The sequence below is a fragment of the Sorghum bicolor genome, chromosome 1, assembly GCF_000003195.3.
Source record: "Sorghum bicolor cultivar BTx623 chromosome 1, Sorghum_bicolor_NCBIv3, whole genome shotgun sequence".
Lineage (NCBI taxonomy): Eukaryota > Viridiplantae > Streptophyta > Magnoliopsida > Poales > Poaceae > Sorghum > Sorghum bicolor.
In genome coordinates this window covers 68278837-68301656 of record NC_012870.2, presented here as the reverse complement: position 1 = coordinate 68301656, position 22820 = coordinate 68278837, and the positions used below count along the sequence as shown (strand labels likewise).

The 22820-nt window shown below is 47.1% G+C and overlaps 2 protein-coding genes across 4 annotated transcripts; one reads left to right on the top strand and one right to left on the bottom strand.

Annotated features, from left to right (window-relative positions):
• LOC8083999 lies at window positions 6755–9870 on the bottom strand. Of its 3 annotated transcripts, none has more exons than XM_021457162.1 (7): window positions 9654–9835; window positions 9407–9545; window positions 7745–7801; window positions 7537–7584; window positions 7360–7416; window positions 7178–7242; window positions 6755–7036 (listed from the first exon to the last, which is right to left on the bottom strand). In XM_021457162.1, the coding sequence occupies exons 2-6, from the start codon at window positions 9455–9457 to the stop codon at window positions 7189–7191; spliced, it is 267 nt and encodes an 88-aa protein (XP_021312837.1). In that variant the 5' UTR covers window positions 9458–9545; window positions 9654–9835; the 3' UTR covers window positions 6755–7036; window positions 7178–7188. The 3 variants fall into 3 exon arrangements, with proteins under 3 accessions (XP_021312837.1, XP_002465384.1, XP_021312831.1); XM_002465339.2 differs by having other exon boundaries at window positions 9407–9509; window positions 9654–9833; XM_021457156.1 differs by having other exon boundaries at window positions 7360–7584; window positions 9407–9509; window positions 9654–9870.
• Window positions 14465–20811, top strand: LOC110432454. The gene is made up of 3 exons (XM_021452909.1): window positions 14465–14752; window positions 14837–15474; window positions 20775–20811. Exons 1-3 carry the CDS (start codon window positions 14465–14467, stop codon window positions 20809–20811), a joined length of 963 nt encoding a protein of 320 aa, XP_021308584.1.

The following is a 22820-nucleotide window of genomic DNA, read 5'->3' as shown; positions in this document are numbered from 1 at the left end:
GCCCCAGGCCAGCGCAGCACAGAGGCCTCACCACGCACACAACAGGCCACAGGGCAACAGGCTAGAATGAAAACGAGCGTCTTGCAAACAGAGCGGACCGTACCAACCAAGCTGAACCAGCAAAAGGAGAAAGAGGTCAACAAGCAACATCTACCTCCTTGGGTGTTGGTAGCGCCGTGCCGCGGCACCAGTAGCGCTGGTACTCCTGGCCGATGATGGCGTACGTCGTCGTCGCCTCTGATTATTCCGGCAGGCGGCAGGCCGCTTCACTGTGGCTGGCGAAAGCACGAGCATGCAGAGCCCACGTCGCGTCCCATGACCTGGTGTCGCGCGCGTACGTGCCCCCGCAGCCTCGCATATGCCTGCAGCCGCCTGCGTGCGTGCACCGGTGCACGGATCACTCGCCCAGTCGTCCGTTCGTCCTCCCCCCTGCGCTGCTGCAGGCCGGCCTCCTGTCCTGTGGGACATGGGACGTGTCGACCGACCGCGTCGCTGCTGCTCCGCCGGCGCCGCATACTAATGCGACGACATCACGCCCGCACCGATTTTTTTGCGTGGATTTCACTGATGTTTTTGCGCGATTCAAACATGGGCAGCGTGGCAGGGCAACCCATTGCGGCGGGTCGGCGTGGGGTGGGCTTGGTGGGGGCGTCCGGCAGCGGCGCGTCCCCCGCAGAGGCAGGCAAGCGAACAAGAGAAGCCCAACTCCCTGTCCCCGGGCCGGGCCCGGCGGGCATGTGACCTGGCCTAAACTCGGCTGACGCTTTTTCCCGGGGCCCATCATGAGTGTGTGTGTGTGTGTGAGCACGCGTGGGCCCGCGGCCAATAACGGCGACGCCCTCGTCACCAGGTCGGACCCGCGCCGCAGCGCTGGGCCAAGAAGCCCAAAGGTAAACCCCACCACTCATGGCCCATCGTGCCAGCGCCGGCGCGCTCTTCTCCCGTGCATGACATGTGGGTCTGCATCCAGTGGGCCCCCTGAGGTCAGTTGACCCTACTGTTGGGGTGTGGTGTGGCGGCTCTGGATGATTGGCATCGTCTCCTCGGAGGTTTTATTTGCCTCTTCGTCCTGCTCTCCGAGAGAACAAAGCTCAGGCCTTGTTTAGTTTGGAAAAATTTTTGGATTTCGCTACTGTAGCACTTTCGTTTGTTTGTGGCAAATATTATCCAATCATAGACTAACTAGGATCAAAAGATTCGTCTCGTGATTTACAGGTAAACTGCGTAATTAGTTTTTGTTTTCGTCTAAATTTAATGCTTCATGCATGTGCCGCAAGATTCGATGTGACGGGGAATCTTTAAAAATTTTGGGAACTAAACAAGGCCTGCGTCGTCCTCCTCTCTCATGGTGTCATTGTTCATCTACGGCAACGTGCCAGTGCTAAAGATTACCGCGCAGTGGTACGTACTGTACGTGATACTGTACATATATAGATAAAGTGAGAGGACGACAGTAGAGTAGGGGGGGCCTGGTCTAGCTAACTGATAGCAGAGTACGTAATGTGGTGATGTCTCAGGGGCAGCGGCGAGGCATGCATCCCCATGCTGCCATGCAGGTGCAGATGCAGGCATGCATACAGCTGCTGGCTGCACTGGCTAGCTGTTGCACCGCCATGATGAGCTGAGATACGCCAATGTCCTTGCCATCTGCAAGCCCCTTCTTCTTTCTCTCTCTCTCTCTACCCATGCATGAGGCCTGCTGGCCCCATCTACCTGTTGCCTTCTTGTTGTTAACGGTTATCATGTTCATATCGTTCCACACACCACACAGACGTCTAAACTGTCATTCATCTCGACTTGCCATACCGCTATGCTAAAGCATGTAGCGTGGGCTCTCGGTACGCGCTCTCGATCAGATTCATTCTGACCTGTTGCCGGCGGCGGCCTACCTCCGTCGTCGTTGCGGGCACGGGCGCCACAGGTAGTTTTCAGTTTTTCGGCGCGCGCATGGCAACTCTGCTAGATCTGATAGATGTGGCGATCGAGATCTCTGGGCTCTGCCCAATCATTGGTGGAGCGCGACGCATGGCGCGGCCCCCGCCCCGCCGAACAGCAGCTCCTGCATGCTAGCCCCCATCTGCAATTGTGCATGCATGGCTCAATGCAAGCCGCCCGGCCGTCCTGGCCTCCTGGGAGACACCGGACCGGAACTTGCTGGTTGTCCCGGTGCACACATTATTGGTTCGGCTGAGGAGCCACTGAGCGTCTGAGCCAGAGCCAGCCGATGGCTGCTGGAGTCCGGACTGACGTGGTGCGCGAACTCCATGCGCTGCGCAACCCGTCGAGATCGACCAGAAGCAGCCGCCTAACTGTGTTGGCAGTTTGGCACACAGCAGCCGAGGCCGAGCTCGACCTTGTGTTCCCACCACCACCAGAGCCTGCGCTGCGTTGTTGCTGCCATGTTGCGCAAGCAGTATAGCCTGTAAGGATTTTGGATGGACGCACGAAGTTTGGTGGTCCCGAAAAATTTTGCAAATTTTTTCATATTCTACGTCACATCGAATTTTTAGAGGTATGTATAGATTATTAAATATAGATAAAAATAAAAACTAATTGCACAGTTTAGTCGGAATTGACGAGACGAATCTTTTGAGCCTAGTTAGTCCATAATTGGACAATACAAACGAAAGTGTTACTATTCCTATTTTGTAAAATTTTTGGAAACTAAACAAAGGCCCTGGGTATAAAGGCTAGCTAGCTCGACGACGATCTCGATCTCCAATTACCCATGCAGCAGGGTCGCCGTCGCTACAGTGCGTGCAACAGCAGCAGACGCACACCACCCCTCCTGCAGTCCTGCTCATTTTTGGTCCACAGTCCACACAGCTAAGTCTCGTGTGTGACTGTGGTGCCGGCCGGGGCTACCAGCTACAGGCTCTTCAATTAGCGTGCCTGGAACTTGCGACTTATTAACACGCACAGGCACAGCGCCTCAGAGACGACGCGCCTGATCATGCCAAAGCCAAACTACAAAAAGTTTCGCTCGGAGAAAATCAAAGAGGGTTAATTAGATGTTAAACTAAAATCTGCGTTCAGTCCATTATCAGGTGATTATTATTCATTCGATGCGCTCTCTGCTGGGCTCTCTGTGATCTCTGTAGGTTCCGGCGTCAATCAGCTTGCAACACGTAGACTTGTGCCAACCTGCCAACCTGCTTGATCTCGATAGGTTTAAAAATAGGTCGATGATCTTGTCCCCTTTCTTTTTCTTGCCACCACGTCCTGGATCGATCTCCTTAAAACCTTCATTACGACCCCTCCTACTTTCAACTGTAAAGCTGTTTCCATGATGCTGGGTCTCACAGCTTTAATGGCTTATATGCCAACTTTAATTTTCAATTCAAAACATACGCTGATCGATCGATGTACACATGTACTCCGATCGACTTTGCATATGGCTGATGAGCTTGCATCTGGATCCGGCAACGGCTAGCTAGCTGCGAAAATGCGCATGCATGCCATTATTGCCACCCAGGCTAACTACCAAGAACAAGATCGACCTCGGAAAAAAGATGGAACTAACCGAGATCTTATCGTAACCATCATTATATCTTTATGAAAGATGGCGCGACCGATCTGATATATGTATACCCAGGAAAGGCAAAAGTGGCAGTGCAGTTGATAACCAGGTCAATCATGGAATGATGTTGCTAGTTAATTACAAGCCAATTAGGAAGGATATGAGATCAATATGATTATATGACCGGCCATATGAATTCATGCCTCCTATTAGCAATGCCTTGCATTCTGAATAAAAGAAAACTGAAAGTCATGTCAAGCCTTTAACTTTTCTCTAGCTACTCCATCCGTCTTGACATATAAGACATCTTAGTCGTTTGTCCCAACAATCACACTATGTTATTTTTATACCATCAAACTAATATCACTGGCTACATTATGGAAAATATTTTTTTTGTAATTTATATCTTTGATGCGGTAGAGGTGTATATTGTTCTATGTATGTTCTGTTAAAGATAGCATAGTTTGAGTTAAAACTAACTTGGATCCCTTATATTTCAGTATAGAGGGGGTAGTTTATTTGAAATTGAAGAAGGAAAAAAAGGGACCAGCAGGACATGAATTTTAAATGACTCATGTTGAACATGAGTGAGTGAGTTTTTAAAATGTCATGGGGCAGGTAAGAGCAGGCTGAAAGAGTCTCGCTGGTAGCAAAACATGAGATCTTTTTGAGAACATGGCAGAGCTAGCTAGCAAAGTCACAAGATCCAAAGATGAAAGGCAGCTAGTGTGTGAGTGAAAAAGCATGCATGGTCCTGGTCCTGCAAGGAGCCAAGGACTCCTGCGCGCAGCTGTGTCCAGATCTGGATTGATGCAATGGCATGACAATACTGAAAGGCACGCACTCACTCACAGATAGATAGATTCCTGCATGCTTACAGGGACAGAGAAAAAAACACATGAAAGATTGGAACGCATACTCCTATAGTATGTACGTAGACCCGTAGCAGGTGGTCTCTGGTCAGGTAGACAAACTGTACATGTGAAAAGCAGCAAGATCCAAGTCACCCAACTAATAAGGCCTTGTTTAGTTCACCCAAAAACAAAAAAAAATAAAATTCCTCGTTACATCGAATCTTGCGATACATGAATTAAGCATTAAATATAAATGAAAATAAAAACTAATTATATAGTTTATCTATAAATCGTGAGACGAATCTTTTAAACCTAGTTATTTCGTAATTGAACATTGTTTGTCAAATAAAAACAAAAGTATTACAATGTCAAAATCTAAAAATATTTTGGATCTAAATAAGGCCTAAGAGTGCTGATGTGTACATGAGTCGCAAGGTCGTCACCACCAGGCAAATATACGTAGAGTGGGGACTAGCTTAGCTTGTAGACCTATACCTACTATTACGTACAGTACCTTGTATGTTTTGCGTCCATGTCAGCAGCTAAAACGCTTGCGAAATGCATGCAAACGGAACACTGCAGTGCCCTAGTCAGGGTTTTGTTTGTCTCTGTGTGCCCCGCTGGGCGCTGGCTGCAGCCTGCATGCAGGGTCCAGATCAAAAGGGGCTTGGAGCTGCAGGTTGCATCATGTTCACGGGAGTTGTTCCTTTGTGGCGTGCTCTTTGGTCTTTGCCTGCTCGGCTTCTGTACTAGAGCCATGCATGCATGCTAGGCCTCGACAAGCAGATGAGCACGTACGCATGCCGGCGTGCGTTTGCGATCGGCTGAAATATGCGTAGGAGGATCCCCATGAAATACTATGCTAGTAGGCCTCGACATTCGACAAGCAATCGATTAGACTGATCTGCCATGATACACATACACCTACGTTATGGGCTAGCCAGTTAGTTGTCTTGGGGGAGCCCATGTGTACGTACGTATATCATCCTCTGATACAAAAGCTCCGCATTAGTTCAGTTCAAACATATATTTCTAAGCCTTTGCTCTCCTCTGTTGTGCTTCAGCTAGCTCTTTTTGCCTGTTTTGTACTCTGTTTTACTTTGTATTTTTCCCCTGATCTTTTAATATATTCAGTAGGGGGCCTCAAACCTCTCTTGTTCCTTAAAAAAAACGCCAACAACAAAACTAAGGGCATGTTTAATTCCTCATCTGGGAAAAAAAAAAGGTTTTGGACCATCATTTCGAAGAATGAAACTAAACACAATTTATTTTTTTTAGCAAAATGGTTGTCATTTGCATTTTGGATTTTGGCCTCAAGTGCCTTAAAAAAAGCTCCAAAGAGCAGCTTCATGTATTTTGGACCCTGAAAATTTTAATATTTTGGACAGAATTCAACACGCCCATAAAAAATTGGTATTTTGTATTTCATCGTTTCAAAATACTTCGTATTTTGTATTTCATATGAAACTAAACACACCCAAAAAAGCTTGCATGGGGGAATTTCTCGAGGAACTCTTGGGCCCATGGAATTCGATCTAGATTTTTAAAGAGTTCCAGGGCAGTGTCCCCACTTTTCGCGTTTGCTTTCCATCTTTCAATGTATGATCAATGATCAAAACACAAGTTCAGTTTAACCAACTGGTTGTGGCAAATCCGGAATCCTGTTGCTTATTACTGCCAGCAAACCTTTTATTATTGGCGGTGCAATTTTCTGAACATTTTGTAAGTTGTACTCTAGTACTCCCTCCTTATAAGACTACATTTACATCCTAAGTGCATATATATAGCAAAAGCCATAAATCTATATACACCTGGTATGTATTTAGATACACTATATTTAAATGCATACATAATTTATGAATCTAAAGAAAAGAAAACACCTCATAATTTGGAGGGAGGGAATAATAAAGTTCCCATTTGAGTGTATCTGACTCATCAGGAACAAGCATAGTGCTATTGTCTATGTAGTGGGATTAAGAAGCTAAGGCTCTAGCATGGTAGATCGAGGGATTGTTTGGTAAGGCTTCTCTTCGGCTCTTACTCCTCTAAAGAAGCTCTACCAAACATTTTATAGAAGGTTCCATTTTTAAGTAAAAAATAGAGAAGTCAAAATGTTTTGATAAAGCCATAAATAGAGAAGCCTCATGAATTTAGTAATGACTTGGGCTGAAAGCGGGTAGGCTGGGTACTAACTTAAAGCACAGACAGTGGATGGGCTGGCCACGAGTCTAAACAGTAGGAGCCCAAGCCCAATAAACCGACGGCCTTGCAGGGCCGTGGTCTAATACTGGGCTTCTGTTCCCAAGAAGAAAGCCACAAATCCCGTGGACAAAGAAACAAAACTTCTCATGAGAAGTGAACCAACAAAACCTACCCAGCATTTTTTGAACAAAAATCTTTCGTCCATTCTTCTGTAGTTGAGACACCAAGTGCCGTGCCAAACTTAAGCCAGATAATTGATAATTAATTAATCCGTTCTTATGATAAATACACAATAGGTGCTGCAATGCAACTGCCAAGAAACCAGATTGCATCTCGGATTCGGATTTCTGGCTCTCGTCCCTACGATTTCGGACCAGCTAAACATTTATCCCAGCTCGGCATGCATCCTCCCTCCTTGCCTCCGAGCTCTCCCTCCACTCCAGCAGCTGCAACGCGTGGCCTGCACGAACACGAACACGCAAGGACGAACGGAAGGTCATGTCTTGCGGCCTCTTTGCAATTGCACATAGCTCTGCAGATGCATGCTGTGAGCTGTGCAGTTTGAGGAGGGTCTTGGTGGAGGGCCAGCTAGCTAGCTTACCGTGCGTCGTCTCAACTGGAAGCGCAGGTGGGCTTACGAGGGGGCAGCTGGTGGTGAGGCGTTCTCTGCACAGGGGAATGAGGAACAGACCATTAGTTACGTAGTAACTTCAATGCTGGAGAAATCACATGAATTCATTCGAGTCTTTGAACTGAGTATTGTAATGGTCCAATGCAACTGACCTTCAGCTTGGGCTTCAGAGACTCGACAGCAGCCCTTGTGCTGCTGTTTGCAGCTTGCTGCAAAATACAAGCCAACAAAAAAAGAGGACGGTTAGAGACACTACTAGTCTGAGGTCTGAACTCTGAACATGCGCAATTCCTGAATTCTGGAGCGTGGATTTTGTTCTCTTCTCTGACCTTGCCCAGCACCCAGTCCGCAGAATCGAAGTAGGCGCGCTCGTGGTCCTGCATTAGCACGCCATGCAGGAATGAGACATCAGAGGAAGTGATCGGAGCTTATAGATAAGCTAACCTAAAAAAAAAGGCTTCTAAATAAGCTTGCATTCGTGTTGTTTGGTCCAATAGCGCGAGGGTTAAAAATGTTACTGTACTACATTTTGCTAACCTTGGATATCAAAGGCTTCTTGGGTGCAATTCCTCCGTACTTCTTCTCTGCGCATGCCTACAAGCAAAATGGTTCAAGTCAGCACAAACTTGTGCCAAAACCTGCGCCAAACACCCCAAATTATGAATCTGCCCTCCCAAAAAGAAAAAAAAACAGCCGATTCTGAAGCTGTGTGCCGAACTACTGAACCTCTTCCGGGTACGGGAAGGGAGCGAGGAAGGAGGGCTTATCCGTTTGTTCAGGGGTCAGGGCCATCATGCCGGCACAGACACAGACGCTTGCTTCTCTAGTGGACTGACATGACGGCACGAATGATACACTTACAACCATCCATGTTTCAGGCATCTGCCCCCCTTTTTGACCACTCGATTAACCATAATTTCACAGCTGACAAAAACACGCATCGCTTTCGATCGATCCCTCGCGCGACAAGGAAGGATATGCCGCTCGCTCTGTGCTATCTATGCGGTTGCTTTTGATCCACCAAAAGCATGTGACCGATCTACTGACGGCGATCGCTGAACAAAGCCACGAAAATGACAGGATTCCAGAAACTGTTAGCGGCCGGGGCTGTGTTTGCTGCTCGCTCATGCGTAATGCATGCAGATGCGGTTGCGAAGCTGACTCGCGCTGAGTGAGATTCTCAGAGGGTCAGCTTCAGCTAGAGTAGATCACAGTAAAAAAGAAGGATCGGTCCATCATCGACAGAACCGAGGCCACATCTCGTGATGGTTGCCCAGAACCTCTCAAGTTTCAGTCAATAGCTAGATAGATTCTTGGGCCCAAGGACAGGTTGTGTAAAGTTTACTTTCGTTCATTCCTTCACTGTCATTATTAAACAACAATCCTGGTGCGCATGGTCAACAAATTAAAAGCAGTTTCGTCTCGTAGGCAATAATCTATAGCGGTATTAGTACTAAGATAGTGCGGAATCTTTAAATGCGTTGGACGCGGCAGGTTTGCTAAATAAGTACAGTAGGTGCTGAGGATAAGGTGCAGCTTAATCTACACACGTTAGGTGTTGAGTAATTACCTTCCTTTTGGTGGTTACAAACATGATGATTTTCCGTTAATGCGCAATCAAGATTCAACCAAGGAAACATCTCTATGGTGTCATCAAAAGTGGAAAAAAAACTGACGATTCTTCACTGAAAAGCTAGCATCAAAGGCAAGATATTTGTTTCGTTAAAGGAACTGAAATTTTGAAATGGGCAAACACTGAAACCACAGATTGTTCTTTATGTTCCCTGTTTCCTTAAGCTGCTTGTCGGTTTTCCATTTTCAGGCAATGAAGACATTTTTCTTTTTTCAGCTTAATCTTTTGATGTATAATTGTATTTCAAAATCGAATCAAGCATTGCTCTGCAAAACCCGAACCCCGTCGATCTATATGTCCTAGGTTGAGCCCCAATAAAAACTCCAAAAACAAAAAAGTTCGTTTTGAGGTCAAAATTCAGAAACTAATCAAAGCAGGGCAGTATTGATCCCAGTAGGCAGGTAGGGGGGGACTGAACGAGGCATGCAAATACAATGTATGTGAACAAAGCAACAACTGAACGATCCATCGATAACATGTGAACTACAACCTCTAGACAGCGATAATTCCTTTTCTTTGGCCAGGAATCATCAAGTCAATTCACATAGAAATCATGCCAAAATTACCTCTTTTTCCATGGACGCCGATGACTTGGCTCCTCCATCACACCCTGCCATCTCTTCCTCTGACTCCTCCTCCTCTTCCTCCCGTCGTCTCCCTTCTCTGCAACTGCAAGAAAGAAGAACACCGCGAAGCTTTCAGTGCCTGAAGATCGAGGAGGGAAACGAGGCGAAGAAGGTGAAGAAACATTCGGCATGAATGAGAAAGAGGGGCGTTGGGGCAGTCTTTGAGGAATTGAAGCACAGGACCGACCTTTGTGGCGCTCTGCAGGGAAGGAGGCGAGCGGCGAGGAGGATGGAGGCGCGTTCGCTGCTGCCGTCTGCGGAGAGGGGCAAAGGGCCCTGTTTATATAGAGCTCGTACGGGGAGACTTGGAGAGGAGATCGATCACACTCAAAATTAACCACAGCCCCGGGCAACAGCACAGACTGCACGCATCGTCGCATATATGGGTCCTCGGTGCCGTAGCCGACACAGAGGATCCTGAGCTACATGCTACAGTAGATCCGAGGGAGATCCGCGCGCGCGGCGCCGGGTGCTGTAGCGTCGCGTCGTGCACGTTTCGGCGAAAAGCAATGGACGGGCTGGGGCGGGCGGGCGGGCATGCAATCCATGTTGGACGAGACGACATGTCACCAACCTGCTTTTTTTTTCTCTTTTTTTCTGATGAGCAGACCAACCTGGTGATGGGTCGACGTGTGCCTGTATGGCTGTATGTATCCATGTGTGTCTTCTCTCCTACCACTACTAGAGCTTTATGAGCAACCACAATGTGTGCCATAAAGTAGTCCATAGGATTAAAGTATTTGCTATCAGGTAACTGGAATATTGTGAGACTAGTTCATAGAGGAGTCTATAGCAAAAGGTACCCATAAGCTTATGGACTACCATAGAAAATAAAAAATATTATTTTTTTCTCACTTCTCCCTCTCTCTCTTTCTTGGCTTTGCACTTGCACAGGATTGTAATAAAGAGAAATAATTACATTGCGGTTGCTGCGTCGTCGGCGACCGTGAATATATAAAGGCTGCAACGACCTTGGGGACAATGGTGGTGGTGTGTCATGCGTGTGAGTGTGAGGACGAGCGAGCGATCCGGCGAGGGACACGTGAGGCCGCCTCGACATGCAATTAGCTAAGGCGTGAGGATTTTCAGCCAGGTGCGCCGTGGAAAATCTAGGTGAGAGAGGCGTCCGGCGAGTTGGCGGTCGGATTATGGATGATCATCGCCAACTTTTTCGTCCGGATGCACGGACGCCGACGTACTACACGACTACACGTATATACATGCACATATGAGTCGATACAGATTGACTAAGTTATGTAAAAAAAATCTTGCTTTGTCTATCATTATTGATTATATAAATAATTATTGTTTCTTTCTAAAAATATAAATACAGACAAACATGCTTCGATGTACAATATACCAATCCTAAGATTTAGACGTGGATAGATAGGTTCCACTACGAGAAAGTTAGGCTCAGTTTGTCGTGATCTCCAACTTTGTTCACTAGCAATCAAATCAAAGAAGATAAGTATTCGATGGGTGCAGTCCAATTTCGTAAATTCAATTGTTGTCTAAATTTCTTTGTGCTACATAATTCAAAAAATATAAAACTTGGTCAACAAACTATGAATACCACAAAAAATTGGCTATCTAGCTGGGTTCAAAAGTGGGTTTGTATTTAAAAAAAACGAAATAACTTGTTTGCCCTCTACATGTTTGTACCGAATTCAAGTAAAAAAAAACATGAAACCAATATCCATTGTTTTCTAAAAGTATATATATGTTACTAGATTTAAAAAGACCTGGATCTTAGCTGTACTTGTTTTTAGTGTTTATTGTACATAATTATGCCCGTTATTTATTTAGTCATCATTAATGCTTTATTAAACCCAAAAATTGACCAAGAGAATACTACATGCTCAAGATTGAGTACGTTAGGTTCAATTAATGAAATTATTTTTGGAGGGATAGCGATGTTGCAATGCCTAAATAGGATCTATATGTGGTAGAGCATGAAACCTGTGAGATTATTGGTGTTGTCTTCTAAATATGTTGTGTACTCGTAGTTCTCTAGATCCTCTTTATCAATCTCAGATATAATATGTTGCAAAAGGACAATTTGTATAAGTAACAAATGTGAGTAAGAATAATACTAAAACACTAGAAGTAAGAACAAATGGAATACAAATAACTGCTAATACATCATAAAGAGGTGGTACCTCGCACTGTCTAGACAGTCTAACTCACTTGCTTGCCACCAATGGCTGGTGAATCCCCGTCGCTCCCTCTAGTTGAGATACCTATAAAAATCGATCTGGTTTTTGGAGTGTTTTACGCATTTGCTTACTGATTGGTATGATTGAATGCTTGAACATCTTCATGGTAAGATTTACAATTAATCTTACACGTCCATATTTATAATAAAATTAATATTTATATAAAATATCAGAGTTAATAAATTGCACAAAAATAGCATCTCTTATTGGTACTTTCACTTGCTCCTAAACTTTCTAGCTCCCCTTCAGCGTAGGCGCGGTCATGCTTCTCCTGTTGTAGCAACGTTCTCCTTCACTTTTCGTTTGTGATTTATTCCTCCATTGGACTGTAGCGTCCTGGTCTGATCCCTCCTCCTCTGCTTCAAAAAATCCGATTCAAGTGTGCCGTCTACTACTCTACTCCATGTCCCCGTTGGATTGGATTTTAGCAGACTAGCAGTGACCTGATGTTCAAATATATTCTCCCGGCTTGCGTGCTCAGTCTCACAGTCTGCTCCCCACATTCAGCTCCTTGTGTGCCAATGTGTCGCCGCGAGAATGGTTACTCTTGCTGCAGCTTCAATTCACCATAGCATGGCCGCTGATATGATGCTGTTGGCTCTCACTAGTTGCCATCCCGGTCAAAATTCTGGTGATGAGTAGCTACCTTTTCAAATAAAAGTAATAATATAATAACATGTAGTGAGCGGCCATCTTTTTATGTGAAAGGAACTCGGACACCAACTCGTGCTCCACGGGTACCTTTAGCAGACATAGCTATTAAAAATTTAAGGACAAATTTATGTCAACAATCAATAACTAATCAGAATTCTATCTTTGCTCTTTCTAATACAAGTATATATTTATATGGATGCCTTATCTGTATCCGGTTGCGATAAACGGGGTGTGGCGTAGATCATGCTCATGCTGCAAACAACCCCGTAATGCTGCATATATGAGCATATCCCACGATCAACATAAACATACATCAATGTAGGCTGCCCATATGCGGATCCTGATCGAGGAAATGCACAAGCGCTTCTTGCTGAACCTCGTTAATCAGTTTGATGTGATGCCATGAATATAAAGACAATTTAAAGAACCATCTCTTCATGGGCTGATATCATGGATGTCTGATGAGTAGTATTTATGAGTAATACTGGTCCGAACTCGGATGCTCTCTACACTCATATGAATGGTAGAACAAAACCGGTTAGTGTGAAGTAACATGTAAACGCTGAGGCCAACAAAATATCGGATGCTCTCTACATTATAATTTTTTAATGATTTATGTGAAGCCTCTAAAATTCATCCATCCAGGAAAATTTATACCACTGAATGGATTGCATGGTGGTCAGTACTTTTATAGTGTTGCTTGTCCTTTCAAGTAAAGCGGTCTGTCTTGGACAAATCTTGTATATTTGCCACTTCGGCAGTACATTGTGTTTTGTTGCTTGGCAAGCTACCCTATCAATCAGACTGTAATGCCATGCCAAAAGCCATTATTTGCTCCGAAGTTAAGATGCACACGCGAAGCAACCACCGATATGGTGTGATCTTTGAAGCCAAGGAAGGAAGATCCATCAATATATCTCCACGGGAGGTTGGATTGGATAAGATCGTGACAATTCAGTAAAAGCCATTGCATTCTCTACAACTGAACTAATCCAGCATGCCAGAGGTATACCTACTAATGCATTATGCATAATAGCAAAATATATTAGTTTGAGCATGGCAGCTAGCCCAGTTTAATTAACACATAAGTGTTTCCAACCAAATGTTCCTTTCTAAATGAATAGTAGAGTACTGCTCCACAGTTGGATGCCACTGTCAGTGTTGTATCAACCACGGAGACTACTAAAAGCCTAGCCGATTGCTTGTCGGCACAGCATGCATGCCAGTCACCAGGCTGCATTTCAGTGCATGCGACGACCGACCCAAAGCTTCGATCGAATCTCTCTCGCGTCGCAACGCGTGGCATCATGGGGTTTCGGTGGACAAGGTCACATGATAAGAGTGAGAATATCTGGGACCCTGTGAATTATTCTAAAGGATTTTTGTTGGGGAACAGCTGCATCCTTCTCCCTGGCAGCGTCGGAGGTTATCCTTCACCTGGGGAACCTCCGACGCCTGAAGCGTCGGAGGATATCCTTTATCGTGAAATGCTAATGTTGACGACTCGTCTGGTCGTGCTAAGTGTGTGCAGGGACTGAGACACCGGCGGAGGTCCACGAGCGAGGAAAGGTGGGAACCTCCGACCCTCCCGGATCCGAGGATGGCGGGAGAACGCAGCCAGGCCGAGGAACCTCCGACTGGACCAGGCTAAGGAGGAGCTCCCGCGGTGGCCGGGTCGAGCAACCTCCGGCCCAGCCGGGCTGAGGAACCTCCGACACCAAAGCGTCGAAGGATCCGCAACTGGGCGGAGGATCCAAGCCTCCGACCAGCTGAGGCCCCAGTCAGAGGATGAACGAAGGGCTTGCAATGTGAAATTACGCAGGTGTATTAGGGTCAGTAGACTGCGATGAAAGAATATACTGGAATATTCCCCCACCGTCACGGGGCATTTATGTAAATGTCATTAGGTCGGTTTCCGGGCCCTATATAAGGGGCGCGATACCGCCATTAATAGGGAGAGGGAGAGCATTCACTGTTTTCACCTACCGTTGAGCCTACTGTCCGTTGGAGCTCAAACCTCTCACGGCACCGAGTGAGAAGGTTCACGTTTCACCGTACAGCTGGGGAGTGCGGAGAGCATCTTCCCAACATTGGCGCCCACCGTGGGGCCCCCGAAGTATAACCTGCGATGGCTGGAAAGAGAACAAGCACCACAAGACCTCGGGCAGAGCCCTCCAGGAGAGGAAGGCCGAGGAGGGCCGTGCGAAGCACGTACGCGACCGTGGAGGGAGAAGGTTATGAGGGCGAGCAGCCAGAGAACGAGCAGCCGGAAACACGCCAGGAACCTCCCCCCGCCGCAGACCCGGCGCAACCCACGGCCGCGCAAGAGCTCCAGCAGCTGCAAACGCAATTGCAGAACCTTCAGCAAGAGCGAGACCGGATCGCTGCTGCCTACGCCGCCAGCCAAGAGGCAGCGGTAGCCGCGACGCAAGCGGCCGAGATCAGGCAGCAGCTTTCACTCCTGCAGGCAGAAATCCTTAGCATGCAACCTCCACCTCAGCCGACAATTCAGCCCGCTGTTCCGAACAGCGCCGGCCCAACATTAGATGTGCAACCGGCAAACTACGGTGGCATGCTGCGGGGCACGTCGGACCTTCGCTCCCCTTTGTCCGAAGGATTGCAGACCTCGCCTTGGCCAACAACCTACAAACCTATCACGCTCCCTAAATTCAGCGGAAAGGCCGATCCGCGCCAGTTCCTGATGAGTTTCAAGGCAGCCGTGGCCTCAGCTGGAGGGAACGAGACTGTGATGGCAAAATCCTTCGTGATCGCAGCCGAGGGAGATGCCCTGGCATGGTACTCAATGCTGAGACCCGGGTCAATCTATTCATGGGAGAACCTTCGAGACAAGATTTTAGCGAATTTCCAGGGATTCGCAGTTGAATCACTGACCTCCACGGACCTGTTCCAGTGTCGCCAGAGTCAGGGAGAGGCACTGCGGGAGTACTTCCAAAGGTTCGTACAGACTAAGGCTAGAGCACCCGGCGTGCCGGAGGAGGTTGCCATTGAAGCGGCCATCAAGGGTCTTCGCATAGGGCCCTTCGCGGCCCATTTGGCCAGAGAAAAGCCAGCATCCATGCACGGGCTGTACCACGAGTTTGAGAAGTATTGCAGGTCAGACAACGACTACCGCAAAAGGTTGGAAGACCAAAACTCTCAGAAGAGGCAGAGCAATGATAGAAACCCACAGAAGAAGAACCTCAGCCAGGATGAACGCCGGCCACAGCGAGAGGCTGGTGGACAGATGATGAATATCGAGCAACCGAAAAATGACAGGCCGGAAAATAACCGTCCACCAGCGGAAGCGCGAAGCTCGGAACGCATACCCAATCAAGCTGGAAGAGGGGGTCGAAATGCGGGATGGCGAAAAAATCAAAGTCAGCGACCACGGAAACAGTATTGTTTCTTCCATGGAGAGGAGAAGGGTCACTCCACCAGAGATTGCCCAGATGCAAAAGAAACTCAGGAGAGGATCAAGAGCAGGTCAGCCCCGCAACCTCCGATACCAGTTGCTCAACCTCGGGAAGTAAATCACACATTCCCTCAAACCTTCTACCATTCATATGTCGGAGGTTCAAGCCAGCAGCACCCAGCTCCACTTTAGCCCAGCGCGCTAGCCTCCGCTTACTATCCCACCTTCCTACCAGCTTGGCGCCCAGCCCAGCAAACCGCGGACCACAACCTTCCACCAAACTATGTTCCTCCACGACCTCCACACATTACGTACATCGAAACCCCGCAACCCCACCAGCAGTCACTACCTCCTCCCCCAAACCAGCTACAGCTACTCCAAGCCCCACCACCACCAAAAACCGAACCCCACCCTAATAATCAGATCGGCCCTCATACACCCCTGCCCACGATTGGAATGATCTTACCAATAGCTGGGGGGTCCTCAATGGAGTTCCAGACAAAGAAGCAGAAGAAGGATCACCTCCGGCTCGTCAACAACGTTGCAGTTCAAGGGCCAGTGAGATGCACTGATTGGTCCAGAACCCCAATAACCTTCACCGAGGAAGATCTAAGATTGGAAAGCTACCCTCACACAGACGCCTTGGTCATAACAACAAATGTTGCGGGTTGGGGAGTAAGCAGGATCTTAGTGGATTCAGGGAGTTCCGCAGACATAATATTTGCTGGAACCTTTGACCAAATGAAGCTCAGTAGAAGCCAACTCCAACCTTCGGAGTCACCTCTGATCGGATTCGGAGGAAAGCAGATACATGCTCTGGGGAAGGTCGCCTTGCCCGTATCCTTCGGCACAACGGAGAACGCAAGAACAGAGTACGTCACCTTCGATGTGGTAGACTTGCACTACCCATATAATGCCATATTCGGGCGAGGATTCTTGAACAAGTTCAATGCGGCCGCTCATATGGGATACCTGTGCATGAAAATCCCGGCTCTGCACGGAGTGATAACGGTTCACGGAAGTCAAAAGGAGGCAAGGAACATAGAGAAAGCAATCTACAAGTCCTTCCGGAACATAAACTCCGTAGACTCTACGCAGCATGAAGCTTCCCAGCCACCAGACATGCCAAGGGGGAAAACAGACCTGGCTGATCAGGAGGAAACAAAATGTGTCCCTCTGCAGGAAGCTGTTCCAGATAAGAAGGTCACCATCTCCGCCACCCTTGGTAGAGAGGAGGAACTCGAATTGCTAGACGTGTTGCAAAAGAACCAAGATATCTTCGCTTGGAGTGCCGCTGACCTACAAGGAGTCAGCAGAGACATAATAGAGCATTCGCTGGACATTGATCCGAGGATGAGGCCGAAGAAGCAGAGACAGAAAAATGTCTGAAGAAAGAACCTTAGCCGCGAAGGCAGAGGTACAAAGACTCCTGGACGCAAAGGTCATCAGAGAGGTCATATACCCGGAATGGTTGGCAAATGTGGTCCTGGTCCCTAAGAAAAATGGCAAAATGAGAATGTGCATAGATTTTACGGATCTCAACAAGGCTTGTGTCAAAGACTCCTTCCCCTTGCCAAGGATAGATACCTCTGTGGACAAAGCAGCTGGTTGTCAGAGATTCTCACTGCTGGACTGTTTCTCTGGTTACCACCAAATTTGGCTCAAAAAAGAAGACGAAGGAAAGGCAAGCTTCACAACCCCATTCAGCACGTATTGCTACACCAGAATGCCAGAAGGTCTCAAAAACGCTGGGGCAACCTTCTCCAGAATGATGGGGAAGGTTCTAGGAAGTCAGCTACACAGAAACATCATAGCCTACGTCGACGATGTTGTCGTAATGAGCAAGCGCAAGGAAGATCATATCAAGGACCTGCAGGAAACCTTCGTCAACCTTAGATCTGCCGGGCTGAAACTTAACCCGGAGAAGTGTGTGTTCGGGGTCAGCAAAGGAAAAATGCTGGGATATATCATCAGCTCCGAAGGAATCAGAGCTAACCCAGACAAAACAAAAGCAATCATGTCAATGGCAGAACCTTCAAACAAGAAAGAAGTGCAAAGGCTGACTGGCCGAATAGCAGCCCTCAACAGATTCATCTCAAGATCGGCAGAACGGAGCCTCCCATTCTTCAAAGTGTTGAGAGGAGAAGGTAAAACAGAATGGGGTCCGGAACAATCAGAGGCCTTCAGGCATCTAAAAAATTACATTGCAACCAACCTGGTTGTGACAGTGCCTGAGCCAGACACCCCACTACTACTGTATGTGGCTGCCTCCGATCACGCTGTCAGTGGTGTCCTGGTGCACGAGACAAGCGACAGTAAGGGAACGGTGCAAAGACCCGTTTACTACGTATCTGAAGCTCTGTCAGGAGCAAAGCTGAACTATACGGAGATAGAAAAAATCGCGTACGCGGTCCTGTGTGCATCGAGGAAGCTCAAGCATTACTTCCAAAGCCATGAGATTAAAGTGCCCACTTCACAGCCATTGAGTGATATCCTTAGGAACAAAGAGGCTTCCGGACGTATAGGAAAATGGGCGGCCGAACTGTCACAATTTGATATCACCTATGTCCCCAGAACCTCCATCAAATCTCAAGCCCTGGCTGACTTCATGGCAGATTGGACACCTTCGAACAAAGAAAAGGAGAAGGTAGTCGATCAGCCGTGGACGCTGTATACAGATGGCGCCTGGGGTCAAGCGGGAGCAGGAGCAGCAGCCGTCCTAATCGCACCATCTGGACTCAAACTAAAGTTTGCTGTACGACTCGAATTCAAAGCAACAAACAACATAGCCGAGTATGAAGGTCTCATCCTCGGGCTGAACAAAGCTAAGGCTTCGGGAGCAAAAACCCTACTCATCAAAACAGACTCCCAGGTGGTAGCAGGGCAAGTGGAGAAGGAATACCTAGCACACAACCCGGAGCTGGCAAAATATCTGGCCGTCGTAAGAGGCCTGGAGAGAAGGTTCAAGGGATTCACACTGCAGTACATTCCAAGAGCCGAAAACTACGAGGCAGACGAGCTAGCGAAAGCAGCAGCCAACAACAACCCCTTGCCAGAAGGAACCTTCCACCAGATTGTTGCAACACCCGCGACCGAATCGTTGCCAAAAGCCTTTCGCTCAGTCCTGCTGACAGAAAGCGAAGATTGGAGGCAGGCAATAGCTGATTGCCTCAAAGGCGAGACAGCTGTAGACGACGAAGCAACAGCCAAGAGGATGGAGGCAAGATCAAGGAATTACACCTCCATTGACGGGATCCTGTACAAGAAAGGCGTAGTCCAACCTTTGCTGAGATGCATATCACAAAGCGAGGGCAGAGAACTCCTACAAGAGATACACTCCGGGATGTGCGGGTCTCACATTGGACCTCGCGCGTTGTCTGCTAAAGCATTAAGACAAGGCTTCTACTGGCCAACTCACATTAAAGATGCTGAAGAAATAGTGAAGACATGCAAAGCCTGCCAAACCTTCTCACCAATTCAGTCAGGACCTTCAGCACTAACTCAGCTCATACCAGCATCATGGCCGTTGCAGAGATGGGGAATGGACCTGGTAGGCCCAATGCCAACTGCCCAGGGGGGAAACAAATTCGCCGTCGTGGCCATCGAATACTTCACAAGATGGATCGAAGCTAAGCCACTGGCAACCATAACCTCTGAAACAATCAGAAAATTTTTCTGGCAGAACATAGTGTGCAGATTCGGAGTTCCACGCTTGCTCACAGTTGACAACGGGAAGCAGTTTGATTCAGACAGTTTCAAGGAATTCTGCCATCACATAGGAACCAAAATTGCTTTCGCGTCTGTTTATCACCCAGAGTCAAACGGGGCCGTGGAGAGAGCAAACAGAACAATATTCTCCGCAATCTCCAAGACCTTACTCAACCTACGCAAGGGGAAATGGGTTGAAGAACTACCAAGAGTTGTATGGTCACATAACACAACAGTTTCAAGAACAACTGGGTTCACCCCATTCAAGCTCTTGTATGGGGAAGAGGCAATGTTGCCCGAAGAAATCAAACACCAAAGCCTGCGTTCCATGAAGCAGCAGTTGGCTGAAGATGAAGAGTACTGTAAGGAAACCTTAGAATCAATAAGACTTGAGGCAGTGGAGAACATCACCAGGTATCAACAAGAAACCAAGAATTGGAGAGACCGCAAGGTAGTACGAAAAGACATACAAAATGGGGACCTGGTGCTCAGGAAAAAGGAGATCACCCAAACGCTGGTAAATTGCAACCCAAGTGGGAAGGACCTTATACAGCAATACAAGCGGGAAGGTCGGGATCCTTCTACCTAAGAGACCTCGAAGGAAGAACCTCCACCCACACGTGGAACATCGACAATCTACGTAGATTTTACATTTGAGTGTAAGGATGACCCCCGCAAAATAAGCGGCGGCATCCACATCCCTAAATACGCTCGTTTTCTTTTTCTCTACTTTTTCGCATTCCAAGGTCTGCACTCTTTTCCTCACAGGGGTACTCCTACCAGGAGGTGAGGTTTTTAACGAGGCAGAACCTATGTAAAAACCTCTGAGATATAAAGAGGAATCCACCCCAGAACTAAAGCCCAAAAAGTCGAAAAACAGCCAGCAACGAGGCTGTAGCATTCGACAAAACATCACGTGATCACAAGGACCCTCCGCAGCTTTCATCCAAAAGCTAAGAAAGCTCGGAACGTCCTCAAAGGTGAAAAAACACCAAATCCTTAGCAAAAGACCTAGCCAAGAGCCGGGCAGCAAGGATAACATGGCCAAAAAGTGAAAAAGTCCTGTCCTCCTCAGGCATCACAACATGGCCAGAAGGAACAAAACCTTCAAACCTGACAAAGACCTGAGGAGAATCAGGCATCAGGAACTATATTATTTTCGCCAAAAGGCGGCGGAGGTTTAACATTCACAAGACAGACCTCAACAAAATTCACATAACCTTCACCAAAATAAGGTCGAAGGTATCCTGCTACTCTAAGCAGACCCCCAACAAACAAAGTGTGAAATTAAAACGAAACTAGAATAACCCTGAGTCAGGTACAGCAAAACCAACTACCGCAACAACCATCAATAACCCGACAATAAATTTTAACCTAACTAAGTACAAAAAATAAATGCACGAAAGCCTATAAAACCAGGCTCACCCTACCCCCACCCTCAATCAGGATCAGTATACAAAGACCCGAGCATCGAGTGCAAACCTAGCAGTCAAAAAGCAAAAATCCTAGGCCACCATGGAAGCAGGAGTTAGCCTCACAACACCAACAAAAGTTTGTATCGCACGAAGCTTCGTAATAATAGAACTCCGGCGTTGTGATGAACATCGACCACAAAGTCGTGTACAGCCACAACAGAAACAATGGAAGTCAGACTCAGAGGTCTCTGAAGGGTATCGCACGAAGTCTCGTAACGACCCTTCAGAACCTCCGACTCAGATAGCCGAAGGTTCTCCTCGACAACACTCCACGGGAGTCGAGCAAAGGAAAAAAATAGCACAATTCAGCGAAGGATCCTTCGCGCCAAAAAAGTCGAAGGTTCTAAGGCCAAGAAGCGGCGATCCTCCGCGCAAGAAAAAATCAACAACACCTTCGCAACATCAAGCATCAAGAACAAGCAAGCCACAGCAACACAAAGATCCTTAGGATCAACACCACCGTGACGTTGCAATATATAAATGCTGTAGCGCGAAGGTTGTAATAAAAATGAGATCGAAGGTTGTAGCAAACTTAAAAACTTTATTATTGATGAAGAAATCATTACAAAAGAACGTTTACAAGGAAAGAATAAAATCATCCTTCGACCCATAAAAAGTCGAAGGTTATAGGTAGCTGAGACCATGTGGTAAAAATGTCTGACCTTTATTAACCATATACAATGTACATAACAGAAGCTTACAACAAAAAACGAGAAACATCCTCCGACCGTAAAACGTCGAAGGTTCTAAGACCCTCGCACAATTCTAACATACGAATCTGGAAAAAGCCTAAGATCATCGCAGTAATCACGAACAAAGAAATCAACTAAGTCATCAATACTACGCGTAGGATACTTATGGCGCCACCAGTCAACTAGATAACCCCTCGCATACAGATCTCCACGCTTGAACGTCACCGGGGTAACGTAACTTCCTTCGACAAAATTCGAAGGAAGATCTTCCAACGGAGCAGACCTCACAACCTGCGCACAAAATAACAACTTCAAAACCAAAACGTATTACGAAGGATAAAACCAAAACGTATTACGAAGCTTTCGAACCTCCGGATATCCATGGAGAAAAGGCTCAGCAAAATCCTCGGAAACCTCCGACACCCAGCGTACCCTATCCTTCTCACCAAAGATGCGAAGGATAGGATATGGCGGCTGCATAAACACATCAAACCAAGTCATAAAAAAAAGAGGAAAAAAACACAAATAGCCTACGGCAAGGTAGAAACAAAACAAAAACCACCACCTAAGCCGGAGGCCATGAACCTCGGCGCGCAAGCGACTGGATAAATTCAGATCCTTCGCCATCAATATCATATCCAACAAACTCGAACATATCCACCAATCTCATGTTAGGGAAGGGAATTCGCCAGTACTCCCACAATTCGCCAGAAACATAAATCCCTTTGTAAAAAATTGAAAGGGGAGTAATGTAATGATCCTGCGCAGGTCCTCCGCCAGAGACCTGCGCAGGATCAAAGTGTAAAACAAAGGCTTATCTGAAAACAACTTGATATATTACATCCCCAACATTCTGTACAAAATAAGCAAAACCTCCGACCTTATTTACAAAAAAGCGTCACATGCTTGGACGCAAAAAAAAAAGACTAAGAAAAACCTAAAAACTAAAAAGCCTCACACCTGAGGCGGAGGAGGAGCAGAAGTCTCCGGCAGCTCTGAAACCTTGGCACCAGATCCCTCCGGAGCCTTGGCACCACCATCACGAGCCTCCGCTTCAGTCTGGGTCGGAGGACGCGCCTCCCTCGGTGGACGCGAAGGACCGGCCTTGTCAACCTTAGCCTTCTTCTTCGCAATCTCCTACAAAATACCCATCTTAAGTAACATTGCAAAGCAGCAAAGCAAAATACAAAAAGAAAA

Coding starts and splice junctions, on each gene's coding strand:
- LOC110432454 (XM_021452909.1), top strand. CDS start 14,465: ATGGCTGGAAAGAGAACAAGCACCACAAGACCTCGGGCAGAGCCCTCC. Junction 14,753..14,836: donor CCGCCAGCCAAGAGGCAGCG/GTAGCCGCGACG, acceptor CCTCCACCTCAG/CCGACAATTCAGCCCGCTGT. Junction 15,475..20,774: donor GACAACGACTACCGCAAAAG/GTTGGAAGACCA, acceptor ACCCTGAGTCAG/GTACAGCAAAACCAACTACC.
- LOC8083999 (XM_021457156.1), bottom strand. CDS start 9,457: ATGGCAGGGTGTGATGGAGGAGCCAAGTCATCGGCGTCCATGGAAAAA. Junction 7,802..9,406: donor CGGCGTCCATGGAAAAAGAG/GTAATTTTGGCA, acceptor TTTTGCTTGTAG/GCATGCGCAGAGAAGAAGTA. Junction 7,243..7,359: donor CTCTGAAGCCCAAGCTGAAG/GTCAGTTGCATT, acceptor TCCCCTGTGCAG/AGAACGCCTCACCACCAGCT.